Below are 25,363 nucleotides of genomic sequence, written 5' to 3'. Positions count from 1 at the left end.
GGGGAAGTTGTCTTACTCCTTTCTAGCAGTGGTTTTATGGGAGAGAAGATGGCCGGAGCCATCATTTCATTTGGCTGGATCTCGATATGATGGAACCGTGTGAACCAAATGGGGCATGGGTGCTTCCGCCTGGCTGCTGCCGCTAAGGAGAAGGAACTGCTTTCCATTGCCCTCCTGAAGCTTGTTAGTGCGCTTCCCTGGAGAGGGCAGGACCTTGCTATTCTGGAGACTCAACTTCAGATCAAGCCAGGTGGAGCCAACCACCTTTTCACCCCCTTGGACTCCTGGAACCACACCTCAAGCCATGCAGACACTTCTGGAGCCAATTTAGAATATGCCCCAGGGAAGCCAAGAATTTAGACAGATAGCCTCTGCCTGCAGGGATGCCCCGAGGGCAGGCACAACCCAGGCCTTATACACTTTTAATGATTTTCATCTGGATGTGGCGAGTCATCAGTTGACCTGCCCTTCTGCCTTCTCCATAGCTAAACCACCCTTCCTATTTGGAGGAGACAGGACTCCGGGCATCCATGGAGCTTTGGTTCCCAGCAAAGGAAGGGCTGTGAGTAAGGCTTGAACTGCCTGAAAAGGGACTCGAGACAGGAGGAAATCAGTCCCACCAATAAACCCCAAATGAGAAATTTCTAGGCCACATGAAATTCAGAGTTTCACTTTATTAGAATCTGTGAAGACAAGAGTTTGCAGACACAGTCCTGTCTAGTTGTGGACTGCTGCAAAATTCTGTGAAGTTTGGCTCTATCTTGTAGTGAACAAGACTCCAGTGGCTGAGATCTTAGGATATTGTTCCATATTCCAAGCAGATGAGAGGTGTTAGGATATTGTGGCCAACACATTTTATACTAGCCATCCCCTTAGCCACTCCCCGGCATACTTACTATGCAGCCTAATCACAACGATTACATCACTACAATGTGGAATTCGATCTTCGATTAATAATGCATTTTGACTCCTCTGTATATTGGTGCATGCAATTCTTTGCTACCCTGGCAATTAACCAGACCTGGACTCTAAAAGCTAAACTTGGTTTAAATAACATTCTAAGGGTGGGGGGCAGGCTCTGTAACCTGGACTCAGCCATCACTCCCCAGGACCTCTTCCGAAGCACCTCCTCTTTCCTACTGTATGCCACTTGTATGACAATCTGCATTTATGAATGCCTGCTGTGTACAGAAAAGGTAGTTAAGTAACCAGATAATATACACAAAGGGCAATTGGTCAAGACCACAGACCCTCTAGAACTTCCTAAGTTGGGGAATGTGTTCCAAGTGTACTTATCCAGTGTGCTAATAAGATTATTTCAGCTGGGGTAGGGATAGATTGGAGAGCTTTATTTAAAGAGTTTGGCTACTAGGGCTGCATCTCTGGGCCAGAAAGAAGTCAGTAAAATTGCCACTCCTTCTCCATCATCAGTTTGCTAACATTGCAGATCTCTATCAGCTCATTGAGGCGAAATAGGAGCAAGGAATAGACTTAGCATAAGGTGAGGAGTGCTTTACATTAGCCAGGAAAAGAAGGGCTGAACTATACCGCTCACACTAATTCAACCCAACAGAGACCCCGGTGTATGTACCACTTGGTCCCTTTGATCACAAAGTATGCCACGCTCTGCCTTGCCAGAGAGGAGAGGTCAACCACCCTTGGAGACATGAAGCGTTTGGGTAGGCATTGCTTACAGAACCAGTATGTTCAGCTCTCAAAGTCTGGACAGGAGAATTGATACATGACTCTTCATGCAGAAGCTTTTCAGCTTTGGGCAGGGTGTGCAAGTGTGGAAGGGTCTGATGAGGCTGTCGATCTGGGTAGTCTGTGTGATCAGAATACTCTGACCCAAGGCACCTCTGTCTATTGCTCAGTCTTGCATACATAGTCCATTGCATGGTATCAGCACAAAAAGTGACCAGTGAGAGCAATTAAGAAATGAAGCTGTGGAGCTAACAGGCAGCAGTGTTATTAACCAAAATTAAGAGTATTTTCCTTTGCAAACAAGCACACAGTAGAAATAAAGATTCTGTACAAGATTCTAGTATTATATATATATACATAAAATTATATCCATTGTAACAAAATTGAAAGTCTATTTGAGGACTGTGGCTGGAAACACCAAAAAGAGACCCATGAGCTCCTGGGGCAGAGTTAGCAGGAGAGTCCTAGCAAGCATCCTGATGCCGGGATTTGAGACCCTGCCATTCAGTTTGGGGTCCCATTCTCTTGTTCTGTGGTTTGATAGCATTTTCACATTCTAGCAGGGAATTCTGCAGCAAGTGGTGTGAAAAAGAAGACAATAGGCTGGAATTCAAAATGCTACTTAAAAATACATGTTGGCTATGATGATGGGTTCACAAATCCAACTTGCAGTTGAAGTCCCTTCCCTCATTCTGTATTCATTCATTCATTCACTCACTCATTCATTCATTATGTATGTCTCCAGCGATTTGAAGTCAGAATGAATTCCAGCAGGTGGGAAAGGCAGCTTTGAACGGATCAAACGGACTGTGAGTCAGATTCTTGATTCTTTATCCTCAGTTGGCTCCGGAACATTGGCGAGACTGGCTTTGGCTTTGCACAGAGGGAAGGCAAGAACATACAACTTAACGGCTCCCTGGGCAGCTTCATTCTCAGGGTTCATTTTGTGACGTCTTTTTCCTTCTCTGGGGGTTAAAAGGCGCCCCCACCCCCAGGCAGGTGGATCTCTAACCCCTCTTATCTGACAGGAAGGTTTGAGGCCACGTGCTGTGGTCTGTGGTCACTTCAGCTTTCACAAAATCTCAGGTTCAGAATTCTCCCATCTTAACTAAAAACGCAGACCCCATCTCTCCAGAGTCAGCAGATTCAGGACCTGCTCTTGACAAGCACCCAGGCAATTCTGAGGCAGGTGAGCCACAGACCCGCTTTAGAAAAGGCATTTTCATTTACCGGGTCTAGGTTTACATACTATTTTTAGGTGAATTTGAAAAGCTGAAGATTTGATTGAGACATTTCATGGAACAGAACCCCCTTTCACATTTCCTTATTGGTAATGAAGAACAGCCGGAAGAAAGGGGTTAACTGGAAATGGGCATGGTTTGCAAGGCAGGGGGCTGTGCTGGATTTCTGGGCTTGGTGATGCATATAAACAGGGCAAATAAAAACTTCATTTTCTCAAACTAAGATCACCTAGAATTATGCAGAGCCTCTGAACTTAAGGTTTATGGTTCTGGGAATTACTTTCTGATCTGTGTCTTCATTTACTGGGTTTTCAGTGAACCCTAGTCAACTGTGGTCCAAAAATGCATAACAGTATAGTATAGTGAGATATGCTGCGATAGACCACCACATTCATATAAATTTTATCGAAGTGTGTTTTCACAATTGTCCTATTTCATCATTATTGTTGCTAATCTCTTACTACTTTATTAAATTTATCACAGGTATGTAAGTATAGAAAAAACACAGTATAGATAAGGTTTGGTGCCATCCACAGCTTTGGGCAGCTGCCAGGCAACCTCAGAATGCATCTTCTATCGATAAAAGGGGGCCGCTGTAATTTGGGGTAATCACTAACTCTTCAGTGTGCATTTCTACCAAAGGAAGTTTTACCTGCTCTGGAAAATTGAGGTATCAGCATTCTTACCCCCCATTCCCCAATCCTGGTTGAGTTAGCCAAGGCTGTCCTATCCTTCATTGAGCCTTCTTGGAATTTAAATTATGTGAGAACTTAAAATAGTGCCGGTAGTCTTCTCCCACCAGCTTAAAAAAATACTGTAAGTTGCCACTGAGTCACCGATTTGAGTCCCATGATAAAGAGAAGAAATTAACTGCAGGAAGCTGATATCTCCTATTCACTGCCATCCAAGATAATTTAAAAAGACCTCTAAAGAAGATTCCCCGCCTGGCTCAAAGATCTCACTTTAAATCTAAAGAGATGGCAGTGGGCGTCCTAACTCCTCCCTTACAGGGACCTCTTTATGGCAAGCTGCACTGATTTCCTCACCAACGAACCTGTGAAAGCTGGCTGCTTTGGGATTCTTGAACTTTCTATTTCCAGACCTTGATATTAATTTCTGAGTTCTTCTGACTCCAGCATACCCTCAAAGAAATAAAAAAAAGATCCTTAGTTAATTCTCTCCCTGGTTCTCATCTTTCCTACTGAAATTCAGGTGGGCAATGGCAAGGGTCAAGGTTGGGGACAGAACAGTCAAAGTTGAGGTCAGCGAATGCAGACAAGTCCCAGGGGGTTGGTGGCAGGGAGGGACGGTTACATTAGTAATTTAGGAAGTCGATCCCCACTTTGACACTCTTTGAGGTGGCGATATCAACGGCTGTGGCCTTGATCTCAGTGTCCCCAAACTGCATGAGGGTCTGGATTTCCCTGCGGGCAGGCACTGCTGTGCCGCCGGTCCCCGTGAGATCCAAGCGGAGCGTACCACACTTTTTCACCCCGGGGTCAGTGATGAAGCTGACATCGTCATGCTCAGAGCTGTAGATGTTGATGACGATGACCAGCTGGGAGGGCTTAGCTGGAGTGTAGCTGCGCTTGACCAGCTCCCCCAGGGCCACGGACTGGTCAGCAGAGATGAACTTGTCAAAGACATCAGTGCACCAGCGTGTGCCGTCCTTCACCAGCAGCTTCTCCGGAGGGTGCTTCCCCTCCACGTAGCGGTTCAGCACACCCACTCCGTAGGTGAGAGGAGACCTGCGCACCTTGATGACAGCAGGGTCCAGGCCAAAGAGGACAGCGCCCTTGAGGATGGTGAGGCCCACATCCTGGGGGATGATGACCCTGCACTTGTCACCAAAGGCAGCCTGCACTGCTTGCTGCAGAAGGGGCGCCTCTGCAAAGCCACCCACCAGGAAGAGGAACTTGACTGTGGAGACCTCGGGCTTCTGAAACAGGTCCCCTGAAAGGGAAGGAGAAGGGAAGATCAGGTTACCCAAAGCAAGCCAGCAAGGGGGAAACGCAGCTGTCTGAGCCTGTGGGGGTCACTGGCTTTGCCCGAGCTCATCGAACGGAGTTTGTACTGAGCTAGTCTTATGAGGAAAGGTTTACACACTGTATGCCTAGGAACAAAGGCCAGGGCTGTGCCAAGTAGAAGCCTAATTTGTCAGAGGTGGTGGTGCCTTTAATTAGAATTCATTCTTCATAACAATAGTATTCCTTTAAACATGTGGTCCAAGCTGCTAGAAATAATTGTCTCTGATATTCACAAAGGTGGGTGAGGGATGAATACAGGGTATGATGTTTGGATTCTGAAAAAAAAAAATCTCCATCAGGTGACTGTGTGTCTCTGGGTGAGGACAACCGACACACAAGATGACAGCGTGAACAGACTCTGTCTTGCTGGAACCCTCCCTTGGTTCACCAGACAGTTCCTTCTTTCCCAGTGAGGCAAGGATTCCTAAGTTATCCTGATACTTCAGACGAGATAAATTCCCAGGGCTTGTCACTCTAGTATGGCTTCAGAGTTTCTTGACCTCTGACCTTCAAGGCCAAAGTGAAGCCTAAGTAAGGGCAGGTCCTCAGCTTTCTCAGCTCTGCAGAATTAGAGAACAATATACAGAGCCACGTCCAGCAGCCTCCCTCATAATCGCCCAATCCCTGCCCATTCCACAAGGCTCCAACCTTGTGGCTTCCAGATCCAGGTTACTACCAACTAGTCTGCCTCAGTAACTGTCCCTATTCCAAGTTCTGTCTCACAAGCGGCTGAGGCCCGTCTGATACTTACGGAGGTGCTCAATGATGCTGTCAATGGTTGGCTTAAAGAGGGCATTCATGGCATCCGGACTCATCCTCAGCATCCCCTGGGAGGACCACTTCACAAAATCCACACTGGGAATAGCATCAAGAAGAAGAAGCAGCAATGAGTGAGTGCACAGGGCCCAGGCTGATCTGTACAGATGTGTGGCCCGAAGGAACAGCTGTCCCATCACGGGGATAGAGCATCGTAAAGTCAAAAGCATTCTTGGGAATTCAGTCAGCTGCCTGGACCGGGACCCTCGGAAGCTCAAGAGCTACGACATAACCTTATTTGTTCCTCTTCACTATGTGCCAGCACCAAACTCCCCACAGTATAATGAAGGTCAAAGTCTAGCACAGGAGACAGGGAGAGGCCCTCAGTCTTGCATCTTACCCAGTGATAGCTGGATACAAGCATGTTAGAGGACTGCGGGACTGACATGCGCTACAAACCTGTGCTCAGGTGCACCTCCTCGGCTCTCCAGGCCCCCGTGGTGTCACAGAGCTGAGCCTAATCTTACAGGATGGACCCTGGGTTTCTAGTTCTCTAGTCAAGACCCAGCACGGCCAGAAGCAGCAGTGTGAAGCAGAAAGAGCACTGGCCAGGGAGGCTGGGCTGTGGTGTGGCCTCATTACTCAGTAGCCATGGACTCTGGCCACATTGCCCTCCATCTTCTCGAAGCCTGGTCTCCATGGCTGGAAGCCAAGGTTAACAGTTCAAACCTTAGTGCCCCTCCCAGGGAAGGCTGTGAAGATGGAGTAGATGCTATGTCTGTGGAAACACTTGGGAAAGATTTTTCTTTTCCTAGCTTAACTCATGTTGGGAACGATTCTTTATCCAGACCCTCAGTAGAGACCCCACCTTCTCAAAAGTTCAGGGACCATACAAATGACATTTCAGGCTCTGAAGCAAAGTGCACACCAGCTTCTCAGCAACACGTCTGGATGACACCAGGTTTCCTGAGCCAGGACAGATTTCCATGGCATAAGCCAAAGGACAACGTATGGTGTGGAACAACCCTGTGGCTGCTTGTGGCTGGCTGGTTTCCACAATGGGAGGGTTGGAAGAGCCCAGGACCTGGGATTCAACCCAGAGGGCAGGTGTTCTACCTAGGAAACCAATGGGGCAGAGAAAACACCATCCTGGAAGATTGCCAGCCTGATGTGGCCCTGTTCAGAAGGCAGGAAATCATGAATCAAATCTACTCTGTTTCTCACTAAAAGGAATCAAGGCTTCTTAGAGGAACGGTCCAGTCCAGGTCCCAGGCAGGGAGTGTATGAAGTGAATCAAGAACACCTTCACAGAGCAGAGGCCGTTTGTGGCATCAAAGAGGCTCAGAACCAAGGGGAAGAGGCTGCTTCTCTCCAGTGGGACATTCTGGGCACCAGTAAGGCCATAATCACCATGGTTTAGAATATGCCAAGCATACTTAAATCCACATTTCCCTACAAAATTAAACTCATTGCCACTTTGAAGGATGCTAGGATCTACTTTTTTTTTTTTTTTTTTTTTTTTTTTGAGATAGGGTTTCTCTGTGTAGCTTTGCACCTTTCCTGGATCTTGCTCTGTACCAGGCTGGCCTTGAACTCACAAAGATTCACCTGCCTCTGCCTCCCAAGTGCTGGGATTAAAGGTGTGCACCACCACTGCCTGGCTACTTTTTTTTTTTTTTTTTTTTTTTTTTTTTGAGACAGCGTCTCACCATGTAGTTCTAGCTGGCCTAGAACTCCCTATGTAGACTGGACTGGCCCCAAATAGACAGTCTCCTGCCCCTGCCTCTCTAGTGCTGGGATTAAAGGCATGTGCCACCACCCCACTTTTAAAAAACAACTGGGAGGAAGAATCAACATTTATTCTCTTTTCTGAAGTGACCAAACCATTGAGAAAAAACTGTTTCTTTCCGAGTGTTCCAGACACACCAACTAGAAAGAGCAAGACAGCAGAAGAGTAAGCGTGGGTCCACCCCTAACGAAACGTGGGCCTGGGCAGTGGTCATCAGTGGGCACTAACTTCTCAAAAGAAGGGACAAGTAGACTGCACATGTCCCCTGGTGTGCGTATTAGGAACTCTCAGCATCTACGATTACCTGCATGAGAAACTGCCCAAGGTTGGGCTCTCAACATCCTGTCATGGGAGGGGAAGAACTCACGAAGCCCTGCTCCTCCCTGAGAATCACAGGTAGTAATGGCTGCTGGAGAGGGTGATGTTCGCTTCCAACGATTTAGTGGTAAGGTGCCCATGTTCCTATAAATAACCTTTCACCAATGCTCCTGTACACAGTCCTAATGAAACTGGGCTACACACACACACACACACACACACAGAGAGAGAGAGAGAGAGAGAGACAGACAGACAGACAGACAGACAGACAGACAGACAGACAGACATAAACTAGAAGGGGACTGGTAGGGAAGAGGAAGGGTCAGTGGGAGAGGGAGGGGCACAAGAGAGGGTGGTGAGGGATGTGCTGGTTAGTTTTAATGTCAAATTGGCAGAGGCTAGAGTGACTTTGAAAGATGGAATCTCAATTGAGAAAATGCCCCCATCAGATTGTGACTGATATGGGAGGGTCCAGTCCATTGTGGGTGGTCTCACCCTGGCAGTCCTGGATGGCACAAGCCAGCCATGAGGAGCAAGCCAGTAAGCAGCACTCCTCCATGGCCTCTGCTTCAGTTCCTGCCTCCAGGTTCCCGTCCTGCTTGAGTTTCTGCCCTGACTTCCCTCAGTGATGGACTGTTACGTGGAACTGTGGGCTGAACCCCTTTCCTCCCTAACTTGCTCTTGGTCATGGTATTTTATCACTGCAACAGGAACCCTAACTAAGACAAGTGATGAGATCAGAGTACATTATACACATATATGAACATGTCACAATGAGGTTATTGCATATAATTATTACATATGATTATTCTGTGGTAATAAGCATACATTACAAAAACTGCCATACATTAAATAGATCTGCCCAAAATCCAAACATGAATCCACCTGAGACTCAGTGTCAATCTATTTGGAAGCACAGACCATGGAACCTGTGGGCGCACGGTGAGTAAAATTAAGACTACGGAAAACTCTCAGGGCAGCCAGTCACCTTGACAACTAACACACGTGAAAGGGTGAACCCAGGAGGGAGTCTGTATATGTGTGGGTGTGAGAGCACCTCATGCAACACAGCCTTCGTTAGGTTGCTGATACAAACTAAAGAAAATGAGACAGAGAAATTGATAATGCTAGCTGGCTTTAAAAAAGTGTGTGTGTGTGTGTGTGTGTGTGTGTGTGTGTGTGTGTGTGTGTGTGAGAGAGAGAGAGAGAGAGAGAGAGAGAGAGAGAGAGAGAGAGAGAGAGAGAATGTGTATGCGTGCATGTGTACTCATGCAGACATGTGGGCACAGACATGTCACAGCATGTATGAGGAGTCCCCACCATTCACCTTGTTTGAGATGGTCATGGTGTTTATCACAGCAATGGAAACTGCCCCCCACTGAGTATTTCAAGCTTCCAGGGGATTCTCCTGTGTCCACCTCCTCTCTTCTGTAGGAATGCTGGTACCTCAGATGCATGCTTCTGAGCCTGGCTTTACGTAGGCTCCGGGGACCCAAACTCTGGTCCTCACATTTGCAAGTGTTTTACCACTGAGCCACCTCCCCAGCCCCTAACTCAACAGCACTGAAAAACAATACATTTTAAGTGTGACCGTATTATGGTCCTATTAAAATATCTCTCCTTTAGAACTCCAAGATGACACATTTATGGATTAGATAATAATCAGAGATTTGCTTTAAAGTAATTGGGGGAGGCCCGTGTGATTTAGACTGTCTAGGAACTGCCAATGATTGGAAGTAGATGATAGACTTTCATTTTCCATTATAAGAAGGCCATTAAGAGGGGGTGACTATGGAAAGTGACAGGTAAGAAAATTAGACTGTAGTGCCTGGACATGTATACCAAAAGTAATTGGACACTCTGGACATGTATACCAAAAGTAATTTTTAAAATGGTCTTGTTATGTTGCCCAGGCTGGTCTTGAACTCAAGACACACCTACCTCAGCCTCCATATTGCTGGGATTATAGACATGTGTTACCACATATGGCTCAAAAACAACTTATAAAAAGTTATCAGAAACTTAGGGGATGTTTTTCTATTTAAAATACTTTCATCTTTAATCAAAATCTTCCATATGGGTTCATTTTGCAACAAACTGAGCTATAATTGCAGGCCAGAGCCGTGGAGAAGCAGGAAAACCAAACTCCCACTGAGGTTCATTCACCTAGTACACACCAAATCCTATTCTGGAAGCTGCTCTAGCAGCCACCTATGGTGGTTGGAATGAGAACGGCCCCACAGACTCATATATTTGAACACTTAGTCACCAGGGGGTGACACTATTTGAAAAGCATCGGTGACGTGGCCTTGTTGGAGGAAGTGTGTCACTGCAGGGTGGGCTTTGAGATTTCAAAAGCCCATGCTAGGCCCAGTGTCTGTCTCTCTGTCTGTCTGCCTGCCTGCCTGCCTCTGTCTGTCTCTCTCCTTTCTCCTCTCTCTCAGTTAGTGGATCAGGATGTAGCTCTCAGCCAATTCTCTAGCACTGTGTCTACCTGCATGCTGCCATGTTCCCTGCCATGATGATAATGGACTAAACCTCTGAAACTGTAAGCAAGCCCCAAATTAAATGCTTTTATTTACAAGAGTTGCCTTGATCATGATGTCTCTTCACAGTAATAGTGACTAAGACATCACCCAAACAAAATGTCTCATTTTTGTAAAGCTATTATTTTCTCAGGGAACATACCAGCTAACACGTAAAACACACTTTCTGTGACCTGGGTAGTATGCTAGCTGCCTAACCGACAGGAACTCATGTTACGCCCACAACCACCCTTTGAGGTAAGTAGAATCATTACCCCCATTTTCCACAGCAAAAGTGAAATTGGGGCATTGATGAATTGAGTCACTTGCTCAAGAGTACACCGAGCATTGTCAAAATGCACAGTCCACACCTGATTTCTCTGTCCCATCAACACTGTCTACTCCCAGACTCTGGAGCCCAAGGTGAGCCAACTTACTTGCTCTTCCTCAAGGCATGCTCCACGCTGTGCCCCCGGAACTTCTTGTAGTAGTCGATGAAGGAGAAGGGCAGAGTGATGTTCAGGGGATTGGTTCGATCTGGTGCAGCGGCTCTTTTGCGAGACTCAAAAGCGATCATTAGGTCAACCCAGGCTGCCGGGCGCTTGATCTTGAACTGTTCAATGAAGTCCTCTCCAAATATTTTACAGAGCAGCTTTTCAAATTCATAATCTACTCCCAGAGATCCATAGGGTCCACCTGAGACGAGAACCAAATGGGAGCCCACAATGTTAGAAAACCCATGAGAGGCTGAAACCAAATGCTGAAACCCAGGCCTCCCCTGTGTCCTCTGAAGCACACTGGGGCCTCCTCACTCTTCAACACCCTTAGGCTCTTACTCTGTGACTTTTTTCCCTGCAGCAATCCAACAGTCTGTTTAAACCTATTTCATTATAAATAAAATCAATATAGATAACTAACTTCAAAAATCACAATCCTCCCTTTTGGAAAACCCACAGGTGAGGTCTGGAAAACCAGCTGGACTCAGGCCATGCAGTCTGCTGATGACATCACCTCATCTTCTAATGACGTCACCTCAGCAGACTTGCCCTCCCAAATGGAAAGGTATGCTTCTCATTTTGATGATCTTGATCTAGGTGTAGAAATCTGGCCTTAGATTTCAGTCAGGTGATTACAAGCTACAGGCAACTCGTGGCAAACTGCATTAACAGTGTCACTATCCAGTTTGATGCCCAAACTCAAGGGGTGGTTTGCCTTTGAAAGAACACTTGGCTATATTTTGCTTTCCTATTGTAAACAGATGGAAGGGCCCTCCGCCACCCACTGTCCACATGCCTGTGATGCTGAGAGAAATTTAAAATGAGTGAACCAGGAATGACTGGAGGCTGGGGAAGCCAACCAGCCAGGCGGTGGGTCACCTGTTGCTTTGTACAGTTCTTTAAGGTGTCCCTCCGGTAACCGTATCTGATGGACTGTCAGGTCTACAGTGCCTCCGCCACTGTCGACAACCACATACTTGTCACCTGGCAGAAAAGACAGCAATCTTTAAGATACGCCACGTATCCGTCCCCCTCAAACAAGCTGGCGAACGATAACTTGGACTCAGCTACTCACGTCAACACCGCCCACAAGCACAGTGGTTTCTGTTAATTAGCAGCAGCATAGCAAGTTATTCGGTAACTAAAGAGAATGCAGTCATGCCCATCCAGGAGGGAGGGCTAAGCATGGATGAAGGGGCAGCTGAGAGGATCCAGAGGACCAAGGCATTCACGCCACACAGGGCTGTGTCCCCACCACAACCCACGGCATGTGCTTCAACACAAGACTCCCTCCACAAGTGGCGAGCCTTATCTTCCTTGGGAAGAGTATCTGCATGGTTTTCCAACACGCGGAACTCCAGATCCCGGAAGGGCCATCCCTGAGCAAGTGGCCTTTAAAGCTACTGAGCATCTTACCAAAGTGCAAATGTAATGAATAATAATACATTTTTGCCGGCAGTGAAAATAAATAATAACAAGTAGGGGCAAAAGACATCCCAACACACTACCTTCCTCCAGCTCAGACCAGATCTCTCCTATGACATTCTCCACCAAGAAGGTCCGACTCTGCCGGTTACGCCGAACATGTTCCTTAGCTAGCGGCCAACAGAGAGAAAAGGACCAAGCATAAGAAAAAAGCATGAAAAGGCGACATTTGTCTGCAGCAGCTGGAGACAACAGCACGGTGGGTCCAGGGACGGGACGTTTACTGACCCTTAGCCAATAGGATTAAGAAACACAACATCAAAACCAGAAAGCCAGTTCCTCCAAGGGAAGAAGTCCTCATCTTTGGCCCATGCCCAGCTGTAAAGCCGCCTTGAGGAGATTCTTGGCTGTGGTGACTTTCTTCTGGGGAGCGGGTTAATGAAATGGGCCGGTTTCCCAGCGGCCCACAGTGCACTAGGTTAAACCATTTCACATCATGGAGCTTTGGAATGCCGGGTATATTTTGCTCGTGGGAATCTCTGGGATTAAAGGACGTGGAGCCCTTTTCCTGCAGCTGTTGAAGGCAATGTGCACTTCTGCCACATGGGGGCGCTTCAGCCACAAGGCAGCATCTGCACGTGAGGAATCCCAGCGCTGCATCACCAGGGCACCCAGGGGATGCCTCTGCCAGTGTGATGAGTGGCTGGACCGCCTTTGCGACAGGGCACTAATAACCGACCATCCTGTGCTCAGCTGAGGAGGGTGAGGACGTGGGACTCAGAAATCCAAGTTTTTTGTTTGGCAATGTGAATCCCTCAGACCAGAGACCAGAGACTTTTGAGATCTAACAATTTCTAAGTTTGGAAAAGCAGAAAAATGAGCCAAGAAAAGTATTGTGAAAGGGTATGCTGGAGACAGCAGGCCACAGACAAATGGGCTTTAGCCCTTTGGGCTTCAGTTTTCTCATTACTAGGTCTAGGTTCCCGGTGGGCAGAAAAGGGATTGCTTCCCTAATGCATCCTGTGGGCCAACTGTATACCTGGAGTGACGGCCTGCATACAGTAGGTGATAACAAAGGCAGAGCACCTACTATGAGACCTGGTGCTCTGTCTCAAAATGCCAACCACAACAAATAATTTCTTAGAGCAGCCCTAGGGTGACAGAGAAAAGCTCTCCTGCCTTGTCCTCCCTTGCTCCCTACCAGTGTGTTCTTTAAATCCCTAAGTTACCCTTCTCCTTCTGAAATGCCTTTGAATCCCTCCTTGCTGAATATCTAGCAGCATCCTTGACCTTCTAGTCTCTTTCTGCAAGAAGCAGTGTTTGCAAAACTAACTTCTCTCAGGATTAGACCAGCAAACGCCCAGCCGGCTCCAGGTTCTTCAGAGCCTGGGTTGGAGTGGTCAAGGGGGCCCCTCAGAGGGCTCCCCAAACTTGGACTTCTCTCCCATTCCCACACTGGTTCCAGGTGAGCTATAGTAGACTAGAGGTATGGCTCAGTGGTAGAGCACATCCGTAGCATGCAAGGAGGTTGACTCCCAGGCACAGCACGGGCCAACCAAGACGCAAACTATGTCTTAGACCTTGTAGCAGGGATCTAATTTGCTTTCTTTTCTTTTCTTTCCTTTTCTCTTCTCTTCTCTTCTCTTCTCTTCTCTTCTTTTCTTTTTGAGGCAGGGTTTCTCTGTGTAGTTTTGGTGCCTGTCCTGGATCTCGCTATGTAGACCAGGCTGGCCTCGAACTCACAGAGATCCACCTGGAAGTGCTGGGATTAAAGGCGTGCGCCACCACCACCTGGCCGCCTGACCCTGGTTTACTAAAACAATTCAGATGGCCACAGATGGGATTCATAAAATAATATCTGAGTGAAGGCGACAAAACGTCTTTCCAGTTCTCAGAGAATTATCCCAGTTTTTCAGGTAGATTAAGCCCAAGATTGGAGAAAGTATCTTTTATGGATTCCATTAAAACCCATCAGGAGTCACATAATGTTCCCTGTAAACCCTGCCTAGTGGCGGCTGAACGTCTGCCAGCCCCTCCCTCTGTAGGAGCCTCTGTCTGCCAACCTGTGATCACGAGGACCCTGAAAAAGTGCTCCTCTGGGGTCCGGCAGCACCCCACCCCGGGGAGAGCCCGTCCAACCACAGTGTGAGGCTGACACCAGCCCCTGCCTTGCTGCTCCTCCGAGGCACGTCGGCCACCAGTGAGGGCTCCGAAAACCAAAGGAAAGGCCCCGGTGAGCGCACACAGACAGCAGCAAAACCCTCAGGCCACAGGACAGACACCACGGTGCAGCAACGAGACCTGGATCTCATCTGAAATCAGCAGGCACCTCCCGAAAACTGGGGGCTCTTCTACGCCACAGGCAAAAACTGTGCACGAGCTTCAGCGCCCTTCCAATGAGACAACGGAGAAACTGCCTTTGTGTATTTGAAATGACAAAGCACCGAGTTCCTTAGAGGAAAGGCTGGCCTTGGCATCCCTTGGCAAGGCCAGGATGCCCATTAATGAGGACAAGGACTAATCCAGCCCTTGGGCCTAAAGGAAAGTCTCTGCCCCCATCCTGGTAAATCAGATAAGGTGTTAACGCATAGCCCCAGGCAAGCAGAACGGGCAGCTCAGGGACAAGCATAGTTCTTGCCACCTCCTGGTAGCCACTAACAACTAACTCAAGGGATGAAAAGGAACAGGGTGTCCCCTGGGACGGAGCTGTTCTCATGAAGATGACTGAGGAGTGACCAGAAGAAAGCTGCAGTACACAGGGATGGAAAATGCATCTTCTCAGGGTGAGCCTGGGCCTGGGATCTTGGCAAGGGCAGGCTCAGGCTTCTGAGTGTGGGGACTACAGGGAACATAGGTCCTGTTAGGTCCTAAACCTAGAACAAAAGGCTGAGGTGCCTATTTAACATATCAAAAGAGGACCTGGCTGCCAGGTTCTCCCAGCATCCCTCAGTCTCTATCTGTTACAGGGCCCCCATGGCTGGCATACCCTGCCCCTTACCCTAAACTTCTCCAGCCCAAGGGGCTGGGCTGCCCTTCTCTATATAATCCAACCATCTTGATTGCCTGCTCTTTTTTGTACCTTTGGGCCTCCTGGCTGCTGCATCTGGTTGCCCTCTCTCTTCTCTCCCTCGTCCCTCCCCCTCTCCCCACATGACACAGCTCTGTCTGGTCAGGTCTAGACTCTGGACTCCCCAAGATGCCCTGCCTCTGGCTGTGGGTCTCCCTTTTATCTACAATAAACCTTCTCCTCCACCAAACCTAGAAGTAGTCATGTTACTTTCAATGTTTCCTTCCCTTTTTTTTTTTTTTTAAATTCAGGTCCAAGCTTAGGTCAAGCAATCCTCACTAATGTTCTTCCTAACTTCCTCCTGGGCCCGGGTCCTTCCAGAGCCACTTGGGTGTAGACATGGGTAGAGGGTGTGTTTCTACCCACCAGGTACTCATCTTGGAACTCAGCGGAACTCAGAGCTGGGACATATAGTACCTTCCCACCCATACTATGCTCCCCAACACATATGGTGCTCCCCGTTAGTATCCAAGCTTTCAGTGGTGCTTTGGCCATGACCTCATCTCTCTAAAACCCCTGGAACCCTGTATAGACCCACAGAGCCTGGACCCACGGAGCATACAGTTCTGGGGACTGAGATAGTCAGTTTATGCAGGGGAAAGCACCTTATAAAATACCTAGGCTGGGTCAGGCTGAGCAAGGGCTCCTTCCCCACAGCTCAGGGTACATCTCCTGGGTCAGCACAAATCAGCCACTTTCTCAGCTAAGGCACCTAATGAGCTCCACACACCCAGAGCAGCCCAGTGAGTAAGACAGCAATAAGCCAACAATCTTAATGGGGGAATTAATAGCAGGCAAACTGGATTAGACTGACTCAGTTAGAGACAAGAAAGTCTCAGATCCTAGTGAAATGCAAGGCTAGGAATGGCTCTCGGGTCACCCTTGGGTTCTGGGAGAGATGCCCCCAAAGGGTGGCCAGCTTATGGGGGAGTCCCTCCTAGGGGCCAGGTGGGAACACCAAGCAAAGAGGGGCTTAAGACCCACCTTCCCCATGGCATATCCCGACCCTTACAGCCCGAGGTGCCTCTGGGGGAGCAGAGGGGAGAGAGAGCGAGCAGAGGGAGAGAGAGAGAGCAGAGGTACCCTGTGTGAACCCCGCTCCTACTGTGTCACTGGTGCTGTACCCATTGACCACCGCCTTGCTGCTGAGCTCAATCATCTGGTGCAGCCGCAGCTTCCGGCAGTAGATGGAGGCGGCCTCGGGCTCCAAGGCGATGATGAGCTGTTCCGAGTTCTCAGGGGAGGCCAGGCCCGCCTGGAAGACAGAGAGATGGAGACTAGAACCTGGGATTCGTGGGCAGGCCTGCTCAGAGGACACCACACCTTGCAGTGTGGTTGGCACTCTCACGGAAGGAACTGAGCATAAGCTTAGCTTGTTCAGGAGGGACATTCCCTCCACAGTCCTCTGCAGAATTTAATACTGAGGGTGACCAGACATTGAGCTTTTAACTGCCTCTGAGTATGCAAAGGACTCCTGGGAAATTCAGGGCACTCTGGCTATAGCGCCCCTGGCTTGTTCAGATCAGAACTGAAAAGAGCCATTGAAGAGGCCAGGAGACTATGGCGGGTGGGTAATGATGAGGTTAATACGCAAGCAGTTGGGGGACAGAGTTGCAAAGGCCCCAACACTTTGAAAAGCATGACAGAGAGAAGACAGGTGGAACCCTTCCCTGTGATAGTGGTCACACACCTTCCCACAGGCTCTGCGGGGATCCTGATCTTGGTGACCCGCAGCTAGGCAAACACTCGGAGGGCTCCTGCCACTTGCCTACTGGATGTAACATATGAGCAGTGGCTCCCGGAGGAAGCCTCCATGGAGTCTCCTATTTCCTAGAGTGAGGGTGGGCAGTCAGCTGACAGTTTAACTAATGCCTTTATTCTTTCGAGAACTTACTGTATAATACTTTTTTTTTAAGATGGGGTTTCATAGATCCCAGGCTGACCCCAACCTTGCTGTGAAGTCAAGAGTGACCATGACTATCTAATCCTCCTGTATCTACTTCATGAGTGCTGCTCTGGGATTATTACAAGTGTGTGTCACTGTATCTGTTTTATGTGATGCTAGTGATTGAAGCCAGAACTTCACACATGTGAGACAAACAACACTCTACTGACTGAGCACACCCCAACTTCTACATATTCTTAATATTGTAACAGTTACACCCCCAGATTCCCATCTGCAACTCCATCTGCTAATATCTGGGATCTTCCTTGGCTGGCAAGAGGCAGAAGTGCTTTTGTTCCATGACATGTGTGTGACCTGTCCCAGTCACCTCCCCTCCAGGCTCTGGAGGTCCCAAAGCCACCCTTCTGCACATATGCAGAGAAATAAGCATTGGCCTGTAACCAGGTCCTTGGGTACGCCCAGAGCCCTGGGCCAGAGCAGGAGTTCTTCTTATAGACACTGCATGGTGCAATTTCTTGGCCATGAGCAGCACAAATCATTCCTATCACCATGGTGCTGCTTTTCTGCTGTTTCCAAGGAAACCTGGGGATCTGTCTCCAAGCCACACCCACTTGGAGAAAGTTCCCCCACTCCCACCTCCACTCTACACCAGAAGTTTAGCAGACAGAAAGTCTCCTAATGCCACACAGTTACAGGAAGAGCAGCTAGGAGCCAAGGGCAGGGGGCTTAGGGGGTTCCACCAGTGAGCAAGGAGGAGAGCAGGCTCAGATTGGAATGTGGGAAGCCCAGGGACCCTCAGAGCCTTTTGTGTAACTCCTTCACTACAGGTAACGTCTTAGTTACTTGTCTATTGCTGTGATAAAACATCATGACTGTCAGAGTTACAGGGTTGCTATTGCGGGGACAAAACACCATAACCTAAGCAAGTCGGGAGGAAAAGGTTTAATTGGCTTACACTTCCACATCAAAATTCATCATCTTCAAAAGAAGTCAGGACAGGAACTCAAGCAGGGCAAGAACCTGGAGGCAGGAGCTGATGCAGAGACCATGAAGGGGTGCTGCTAGCGGCTTGATCTCCATGACTCGCTCAACATGCTTTCTTATGGAACCCAAGACCACCAGCCCGGGGGTGGCACCACCCACAATGTGCTGGGCCCTCCCTCATCAATTACTAATTAAAATCACTAAAAACAAAACAAAAACACCCATAGGTTTGCCTACTGAGGTATTTTCTCAGTTGAGACTCCCTCTTCTCCAGTGACTCTAGCTTGCGACAAGTTGACATAAAACTAGCCACCGCAATGACCCAGGCAGCTTATATTATAAAGAGTTTATTTCGGCTTACAGTTCCGGAGAGTTAGAGTCCACGATGGGAGAGCAAAGGCGTGGTGGAAGAAGGGGGCTTACATCTGGAACCGCAAACATGAAACAGAGAGGGCATGTTGGGAATGACTCTAGGCTTTTTAACCTCAAAGGCCACCCACAGTAACATACTTCTTCCATCAAGGTCACACCTCCTAAACCTCCCAGTGACACAACTGGGGACCAAGTGTTCAAATGCTCAAGACTACGAGGGGCCTTTAACATTCAAGCCACCACAGACAGGAAGACTCCAAGGCCCCAGTAGAAAGTGACCAACTACTCCAGTTTGTCTAGGAGAGGAAGTATCCCATGGAGCATGGGGCTTGCAGAGTTAAACAGCAGTCCTATTCACATCCAACATCAGCACAGGTGAGGATTTGAGTCCCTTAGACCAGGCTCCTTAAATCACACCGACTCTCCAGCATGGAGTGCCCTAACATTACAGGGGAGAGGCCTGGGCCCGACCTTTTGACAAAACTCCATCCTCCGTTGGTTTTAGGTGCCATCTCTTCACCTGCTGGGTGGGACAGTATCAGATAATGCATTGCGCACAGTTCTCCATGGCACTCATACCCCAAATAAATGTTACTAATAGCATCGGAAAGAGCTGCTACCCACCAGGCAGGAGAAGGACAGGCTCCTTCTGTATTCACAGGCTCCTTCTGTATTCACAGGCTCCTTCTGTATTCTGGTTCTGGTATAGCAGAACCACTGTGGGGGAACTAGCTTCCAAATCCATACCTGTGCTCCACACCAGTCATAGGGTACCTCTTCCCCACAGCCTAATACCCCCGCTACGGCCAACTACACGGGCAACAATGGCACTCGTTATTCTGGTCCATGGGGCAAGTAGGCTGGGGTGCCTTTGGATGACATCCATCAACAGGCCACTGGCTTAGGCGTGAAGGATCTTCCACTGCTCCCTGTCAAGCAATTATAAGTACCCCTGCCCCAGCTACTCCTCCCCAGATCAGGCCATATATCCTCAGCACATAGACAGACTGTTTGAGGAAGTTGTGGAGCCTTTGGAAGGTGGAACCTTGCTGGAGGAACTGGGTCACTCGAGGCAGGTTCTGAGTGTTCCAGAGCTTCAGCCCTCCTCCAGTTTGCCTTTGCTGACTGTGTTTGGAGTTGAGGATGTGCTCTTTCAGCTTCCTGGTCCTGAACCCATGCCTGTACCTGCTGCCATGTCTCCCCACCATGATGGCTCTTATCCCTCTCGATCAGTGAACTAAAGTGAACTTTCTTCTAGAACTTGGTTTTGGTTGTGGTATTTTATCAAAGCAACAGAAAAGTAACTAACACAGTAACCATATGCCATTTATCTGTTCCAGCCCCTGTTACATTATCCAAGAGACCAAGGAGCCTTGTTGCCACCAGTAAACTCCTGTGGAGCCGTGATGAAGAGCTACAGGACGTGACTGGTCAAAAGAGTGGAGAAGTCAGGTGGCCCTGTACAAAGACTTCTATCTTCTCAGAAGGATCCGAGAATCACTCACAGACCCGCCCCTCCAAGAACAGGAGGACATAGAAAAGATCTGCCTAGACCTCAAAATCCTAGAGAGCTTCATCTCCGGCAGGAGAACCTGTGCTCAAACACGTAGAGCAACTCTCATTCCAGCTCCTTGGCCGGGAAGCCCTCAGGAGACCGGGGAATCCGTCTGTCTGGGACGGGACCAGGGTTGCTCTGCCTTTGGAGCTGTACTTTGGAGTCACTATTCTTGTGTGCGCTCTTCTCTACTGGAGAGGCAGGCAAACACAGGGGACAGCTTAGCAACCTGGGACTTCACTCATTTTGGGTTGTGTGCATGTGTGTGTGTGTGCGCGCGCGCACGCACACACGCACCTCTTCTAATAATGCACTTGGCAGCCTAGATCTCTCATCTGTACATAGTATGCACACACATCCTTCTCTGAATAGTGCAACCTGTTAGCAACCGAGGACTCCAGACTGCACTGAGCTACACACACACTGCTCTCTTAGCAATAGAATAAGTTTTTCCTCTTCCTAAAGACCATCAAACTTAGATTCAATACAATTGTTTATGTCTGGGCATAGAGAGTAGGAAGGCCAAGATGGCATGAATTGGTTTGGGGTATATGCACAATAAGGCTAACTATGTCCTCAAAGTGAACATTTAGAGACAATCCTCATTTTACCTATGCGTAATTGGGTATGTATATGACTTAAAAAACCCTATGCATTATGTGAAGGGGCATGCATTGTAGAAAAACCATTATAAAAGTTAATCTGTCAATATAATAGAGAACCACACAAACTACCTCCCTAGGAATCAAACGTGTCTTACCATTAGACCCCCATAAAAGGGGGCTCCTGGTAATAACCTGGGGCCCTGTGAATCTTTATGCATGTGACTGTCAATCTTAACAGCATATTCCTTTCTAAATGCTTTGAGCAAAGCATCCTTGATACTTTGCAACTCCATATATACCTTTCTTTCTTGAAGGAGAAGCCAAGAACTTGGAAACTAGTCCAGCCCCTGACCACCAGTGACCCTGGCACTGCTGCCAAGCATTCCAGTCTGTCTCCAGCTATGTTGAGTTGGTACAGACACATCCAGCCTCTGTGGCAAGTCACTGCACCCCCTAAGGGCAATAGTGAGGCCTTCTTGCTTTATAGCAGGTATCAGTTGCTCAGAAGGCAGCTGCTGAATGAGTGATTCAACCACTCCTCCAGCCAGCCTTCTTCTGCACTCTCCTGGCCCTGGTCTCTGCTGAGAAGAACATCAGCATTCTGTAGGACCTGGGTGTCCTGCAAATAGAAAAGTGTGCAAGCCTGCGCACACTACCATATTTCCTCCTCCAGGATCTAACAGAATCTTGAATGGTAACACCTTCCTGGAATCGTGAGATCCATGCAGGAGGTGGAGGTGACAAAGCTGCTCTCCGAGGAGCCCACGGAAACGACTCGTTAGCCCGACCACTCAGCTCCTCGGTCCCTGCAATCTGCCAGGAAAATCTGCCAAGAAACCGTGTCCATGGATGAGAAAAATGGCCAGGTCAGCGATGCGTTCTACCGGGCTGTCAGTGAGTTCCAGCTGCCCCAGCTGGGCGTCCTGCACTTGGTTTCTCCTGATAGGATTATTTTTCACTGCAGCCTGTTCAGGCAGGGAGTCAGTTACAAGCTGTGTCTCCGTGTTAAATGAGGTCAGCATACATGGGAGCATCATTAATTTAACAGGCATCACTCACCAGAGTTACACATTTTATGCAAAACATCTCTAAAAACTGGACAACTTCCTGTCTCTGATCCCCTGAGATTCAGTAGCTCTCTCTCTCTCTCTCTCTCTCTCTCTCTCTCTCTCTCTCTCTCTCTCTCTCTCTCTCTCTCTCTCTCTCTCTCTCTCTCTCTCTCTCTCTCTGTGTGTGTGTGTGTGTGTGTGTCTCTGTCTCTCTCTCTCTGTCTCTGTCTCTCTCTCTTCCAGGTCTTTCCTGAAGGCCTCAGCTGTCCGTCCTGACATCATCTTACCACTGTCTGCTCTTCAAGCATCTGTAGCTGTCCTGAGTGTATAAATCCATTGAAATTTGGCACATTCTTTTATCCAGGACTGAGGCCGGACAGGCCTAGGGAGAGTCTCCAGATGAAGCAGAACTGTGTGCAAAGCTCTGCAACCCTTGCGGGCACTGACTCAGCACAGACTCTGGACCTGGTCCAGCCTAGAGGACGCTATGCTGAGACCACTGCAGCTCTGCTCTCTCCCGGCCTCCTTCCCTCCCTCTGGCAGGTGAATGTACCATAAACTTGTACTCAGAAAGCCTCTTCAAAGCCTAAAGCTGGGCCTCCATGCTTCCAACCCAAGCAGAACGGCATACCCAGTTGTCTTACCATCCTGGTGGCACACTAGTTCTGCTTCATTCTGAAGCCACTCTTGGGGGTTTCCTGGCAGACAGCTACCCCCATGAAGGAGGAAGCAAATACCCACCTGAGGCAAGGACCTTTCATGGAAATGCATATGCGGAGAGCATCCTCAGAAGACACTGCACTAAGAACTCAGGTTTTGCTCATGTGCTATATTGGGCACTCAGGGCTCTCCAGAGAAACAATACAAGCTGTATACTGAGACACACTGCAAGAGGCTTCTCATAGGGATTTGGCTCACGATTACAAAGCCTGATGAGTCCCAAGATCTTCAGCTGGAGACCTAGGAGATGTAGCTGAGCAGCTCCTGTCCAAAGAACACAGGCTCAAGATCCCAGAAGAGCTGATGTTTCTGTCTGAATCCAAAGGGAAGAAAAGAAAAAGAAAAAGCCCCAGCTCCAGGGCAGGCGGGAGGGATTTCTTCCCTGTCTGGGAAGGGTCAGATCTTTGGCCTCTTTAGCCTTCGGTCCACTAGAGGAGGCCCATCCATGTTACATGAGTATCCGCTTTACTCTGGACAGTTAAATGACGACATTCAAAACACCCTCACAGGAACGCCAAGAATATTATTTAGCCAAACATCTGGGCAAACTCTGGCCCAGTCAAGCTGACCAACAAAAATTTACCTTTACAGGATTGGACCTTTCTCATGCCATATTAAAACAGCAGCAGGGTACAGCCAAGGGCTGCGCTCCCATTCTTCCTGGAACTCTTCCTTAAGACACCGTAGAGCAACCACGCTTTGCGCGTGCGCGTGTACATCCTGTCACTTCCAAACTATGAGCCACTGGGCCCCGTGAGCAACCTGAGGACAGGGACCCTGACTCAGCTGGGTTGCTGCATCCAGTGTTTTCCAAAGCCTGCCACACAGAGGCCCCGATGTAAAGGCCTCAAGAAGAAAGAGTAAAGGAGCAGAGACTGGCTGAATGAGGTGGCCATCTTTAAACCCACCTGGTCATGGGAACTGAATGTAAACATCAAAGCAGAACTACAAAGGGTCAAAGCATAAGCTGCAAAAACACTTCCAAAGAAAGGTTGCCCTGCCCTGGAAGGCAGTCCCTGTGTCCTGTGTACCTCTGAGCAAACCATGCAATGTCTGTCCCAATCTTCCTGATCCAGCCTTCCAAGTACTGAGATTACAGGGATGAGCCACCAGGCTGGACTTGTAGGGTCATTTTTATTCCACCAAAGCCAAGAATAGTGTGCCTGTGCCCTCCACTGTCTGATTTTATCCCCAGACTCCACAGGGTGCGGCCCCACCCCTTGTCCCACCCCCTCAGAGACTTTGTCCTTAGGGAGAGCCAGTCCAGGGCTGCACAGCCTAGTGACCTGACCAGCCACCACATTTCCTTCTTTTTCCAGTCTAAAAATAAGATCTGACCCCTTTACAGGTCACACATTTATTGCTGAAGTCTTCCTGTGGGCTGGGGAATGTGAGCTGAGGCCACGAATCTTGCCATGAATATCCTTCCCGGGAACAGCTCAGGGCACAGAGCAATGTGTGCAAATGACCATGTTCTGATGGCCCATCTCTGGACACTCCCTGAAGGCTGAGGCTGTGATGCCCAGGGCTTCTGAGAAGAAGAACTAAGACGCATCTACCTTCCTTCTCTTCCTAATGAAACTACCTCTTTCTGGAACTTCCACCCTCTTCCTTCATCCCTATGAAAGCAGATCTATTTTTGGCAGATACACAGAGTCAGATTCTCACACTGCATGAAGGAAGGGGAGAGCAGAGGAAACAGTCCCGGAAAGGGGACAGTTAGGGGAGGGATAATCCGCCCTTGACCTGGTACAAGCTGAGCTCTGCAAGCTGGTCGGGTAAAGCCCTGAGCACTGAGCAGAGCCTATGGTGCTGGCGTTCCTGGGGCCACTTTACCATCTGCTGGGGCTTGGGGTGATTCCGTAACCCTTTCTTTTGGAAGGAAAGGCTCATATACATGGCTACTAACTTGATGTCAGAATTGTGCCTCCCAGGAAAGGTGGGCGAGATGCCCCTTGAGAGGTGTGATGAGGATGAGGAGACATCTATTGCATCAATGTGCCTGCTCTGCTGGGACTGAGATTAAAGACCGAAAACTGACTCTCAAGGCACAGCATTGACCCAGGCTCAACAAAAGCCAGCTCTGTGCTGGGACAGGAAGAGCAGTTTGGCATGGCTGGCTGTACCTATCACGGAAGACTGCCGGGCACAAGTTGTCTGACTGTGACACTAGGAAGCTAGCTGTATTGGTCACTTTTCTCAATGCGACCACAAAACACCTAACAAAGGCAACTCCAGGATGGCAGTGTTTATTTTGGCCCACAGCTTGAGAGTACAGTCCGCCATGGCAGGGAAGGCATGGAGGCAGGAGCGTGAAGCAGCTGGTCACATCACACCATCGGGAAGCAGGGAGGTGAATGCTGGTGCCGAGCTCCCCTCCTCCAGCATATTCAGTCTGGGACTCCTGCCCTGAGGTGGCGCCATCTGCCATTAAGGTGGATCTTCACCCCACAATTATTGCCAGAAATTCCCACACAGACATGCCTGAAGCTTTGTCCCCTGGGTGATTCCAGATCCCATCAAGTTGTCCATCAATATCAATTGTCACAAAGACCATGAGTGTTTATGGTGTTGGTGGACCCTTGATAGCTGGTCACCAAATACAAGGGAGTCTTACCTCTGAGGCTGACCATGGAGCCACACTGCTGCTCTCACGGGAGCCTGCCAGCACTCAGGGTGTCAGCTCTCCTTTCCCGAGAGCCCACGTACTACTGTGTGGCTTCGACAGGCAAATGCTATGAAAGACAATTCAATTCCCCAGCTGCAGATGGCCATTTTCAGCCTCCTGGCCGAGCTGAAATGCCTGGGCCCAGGCCAACATCC

General features: G+C 48.8%; 1 protein-coding gene across 2 annotated transcripts in view; it reads right to left on the bottom strand.

The window, feature by feature from the left end:
* Positions 1-654: 654 nt before the first annotated feature.
* Hspa12a (heat shock protein family A (Hsp70) member 12A) overlaps positions 655-25,363 on the bottom strand; it is a 158,327-nt gene continuing 133,618 nt past the window's right edge. Inside the window, exons 8-13 of one of the 2 annotated variants that reach the window (XM_037205720.1) lie at positions 16,433-16,604; positions 12,366-12,452; positions 11,737-11,841; positions 10,798-11,056; positions 5,724-5,827; positions 655-4,898 (exon numbers count right to left, since the gene is read on the bottom strand). In XM_037205720.1, the coding sequence (XP_037061615.1) occupies positions 4,261-4,898; positions 5,724-5,827; positions 10,798-11,056; positions 11,737-11,841; positions 12,366-12,452; positions 16,433-16,604 (1,365 nt within the window). In that variant the 3' untranslated portion in view covers positions 655-4,260. The remainder of the gene's footprint in view (positions 4,899-5,723; positions 5,828-10,797; positions 11,057-11,736; positions 11,842-12,365; positions 12,453-16,432; positions 16,605-25,363) is intronic. The other variant, XM_028880997.2, reaches the window with a different exon arrangement.

Source organism: Peromyscus leucopus, chromosome 1 (assembly GCF_004664715.2).
Source record: "Peromyscus leucopus breed LL Stock chromosome 1, UCI_PerLeu_2.1, whole genome shotgun sequence".
Taxonomy (NCBI): Eukaryota; Metazoa; Chordata; class Mammalia; order Rodentia; family Cricetidae; genus Peromyscus; species Peromyscus leucopus.
The sequence above is the reverse complement of the archived record's forward strand: the minus strand, read 5'-3'. Positions and strand labels throughout refer to the sequence as shown.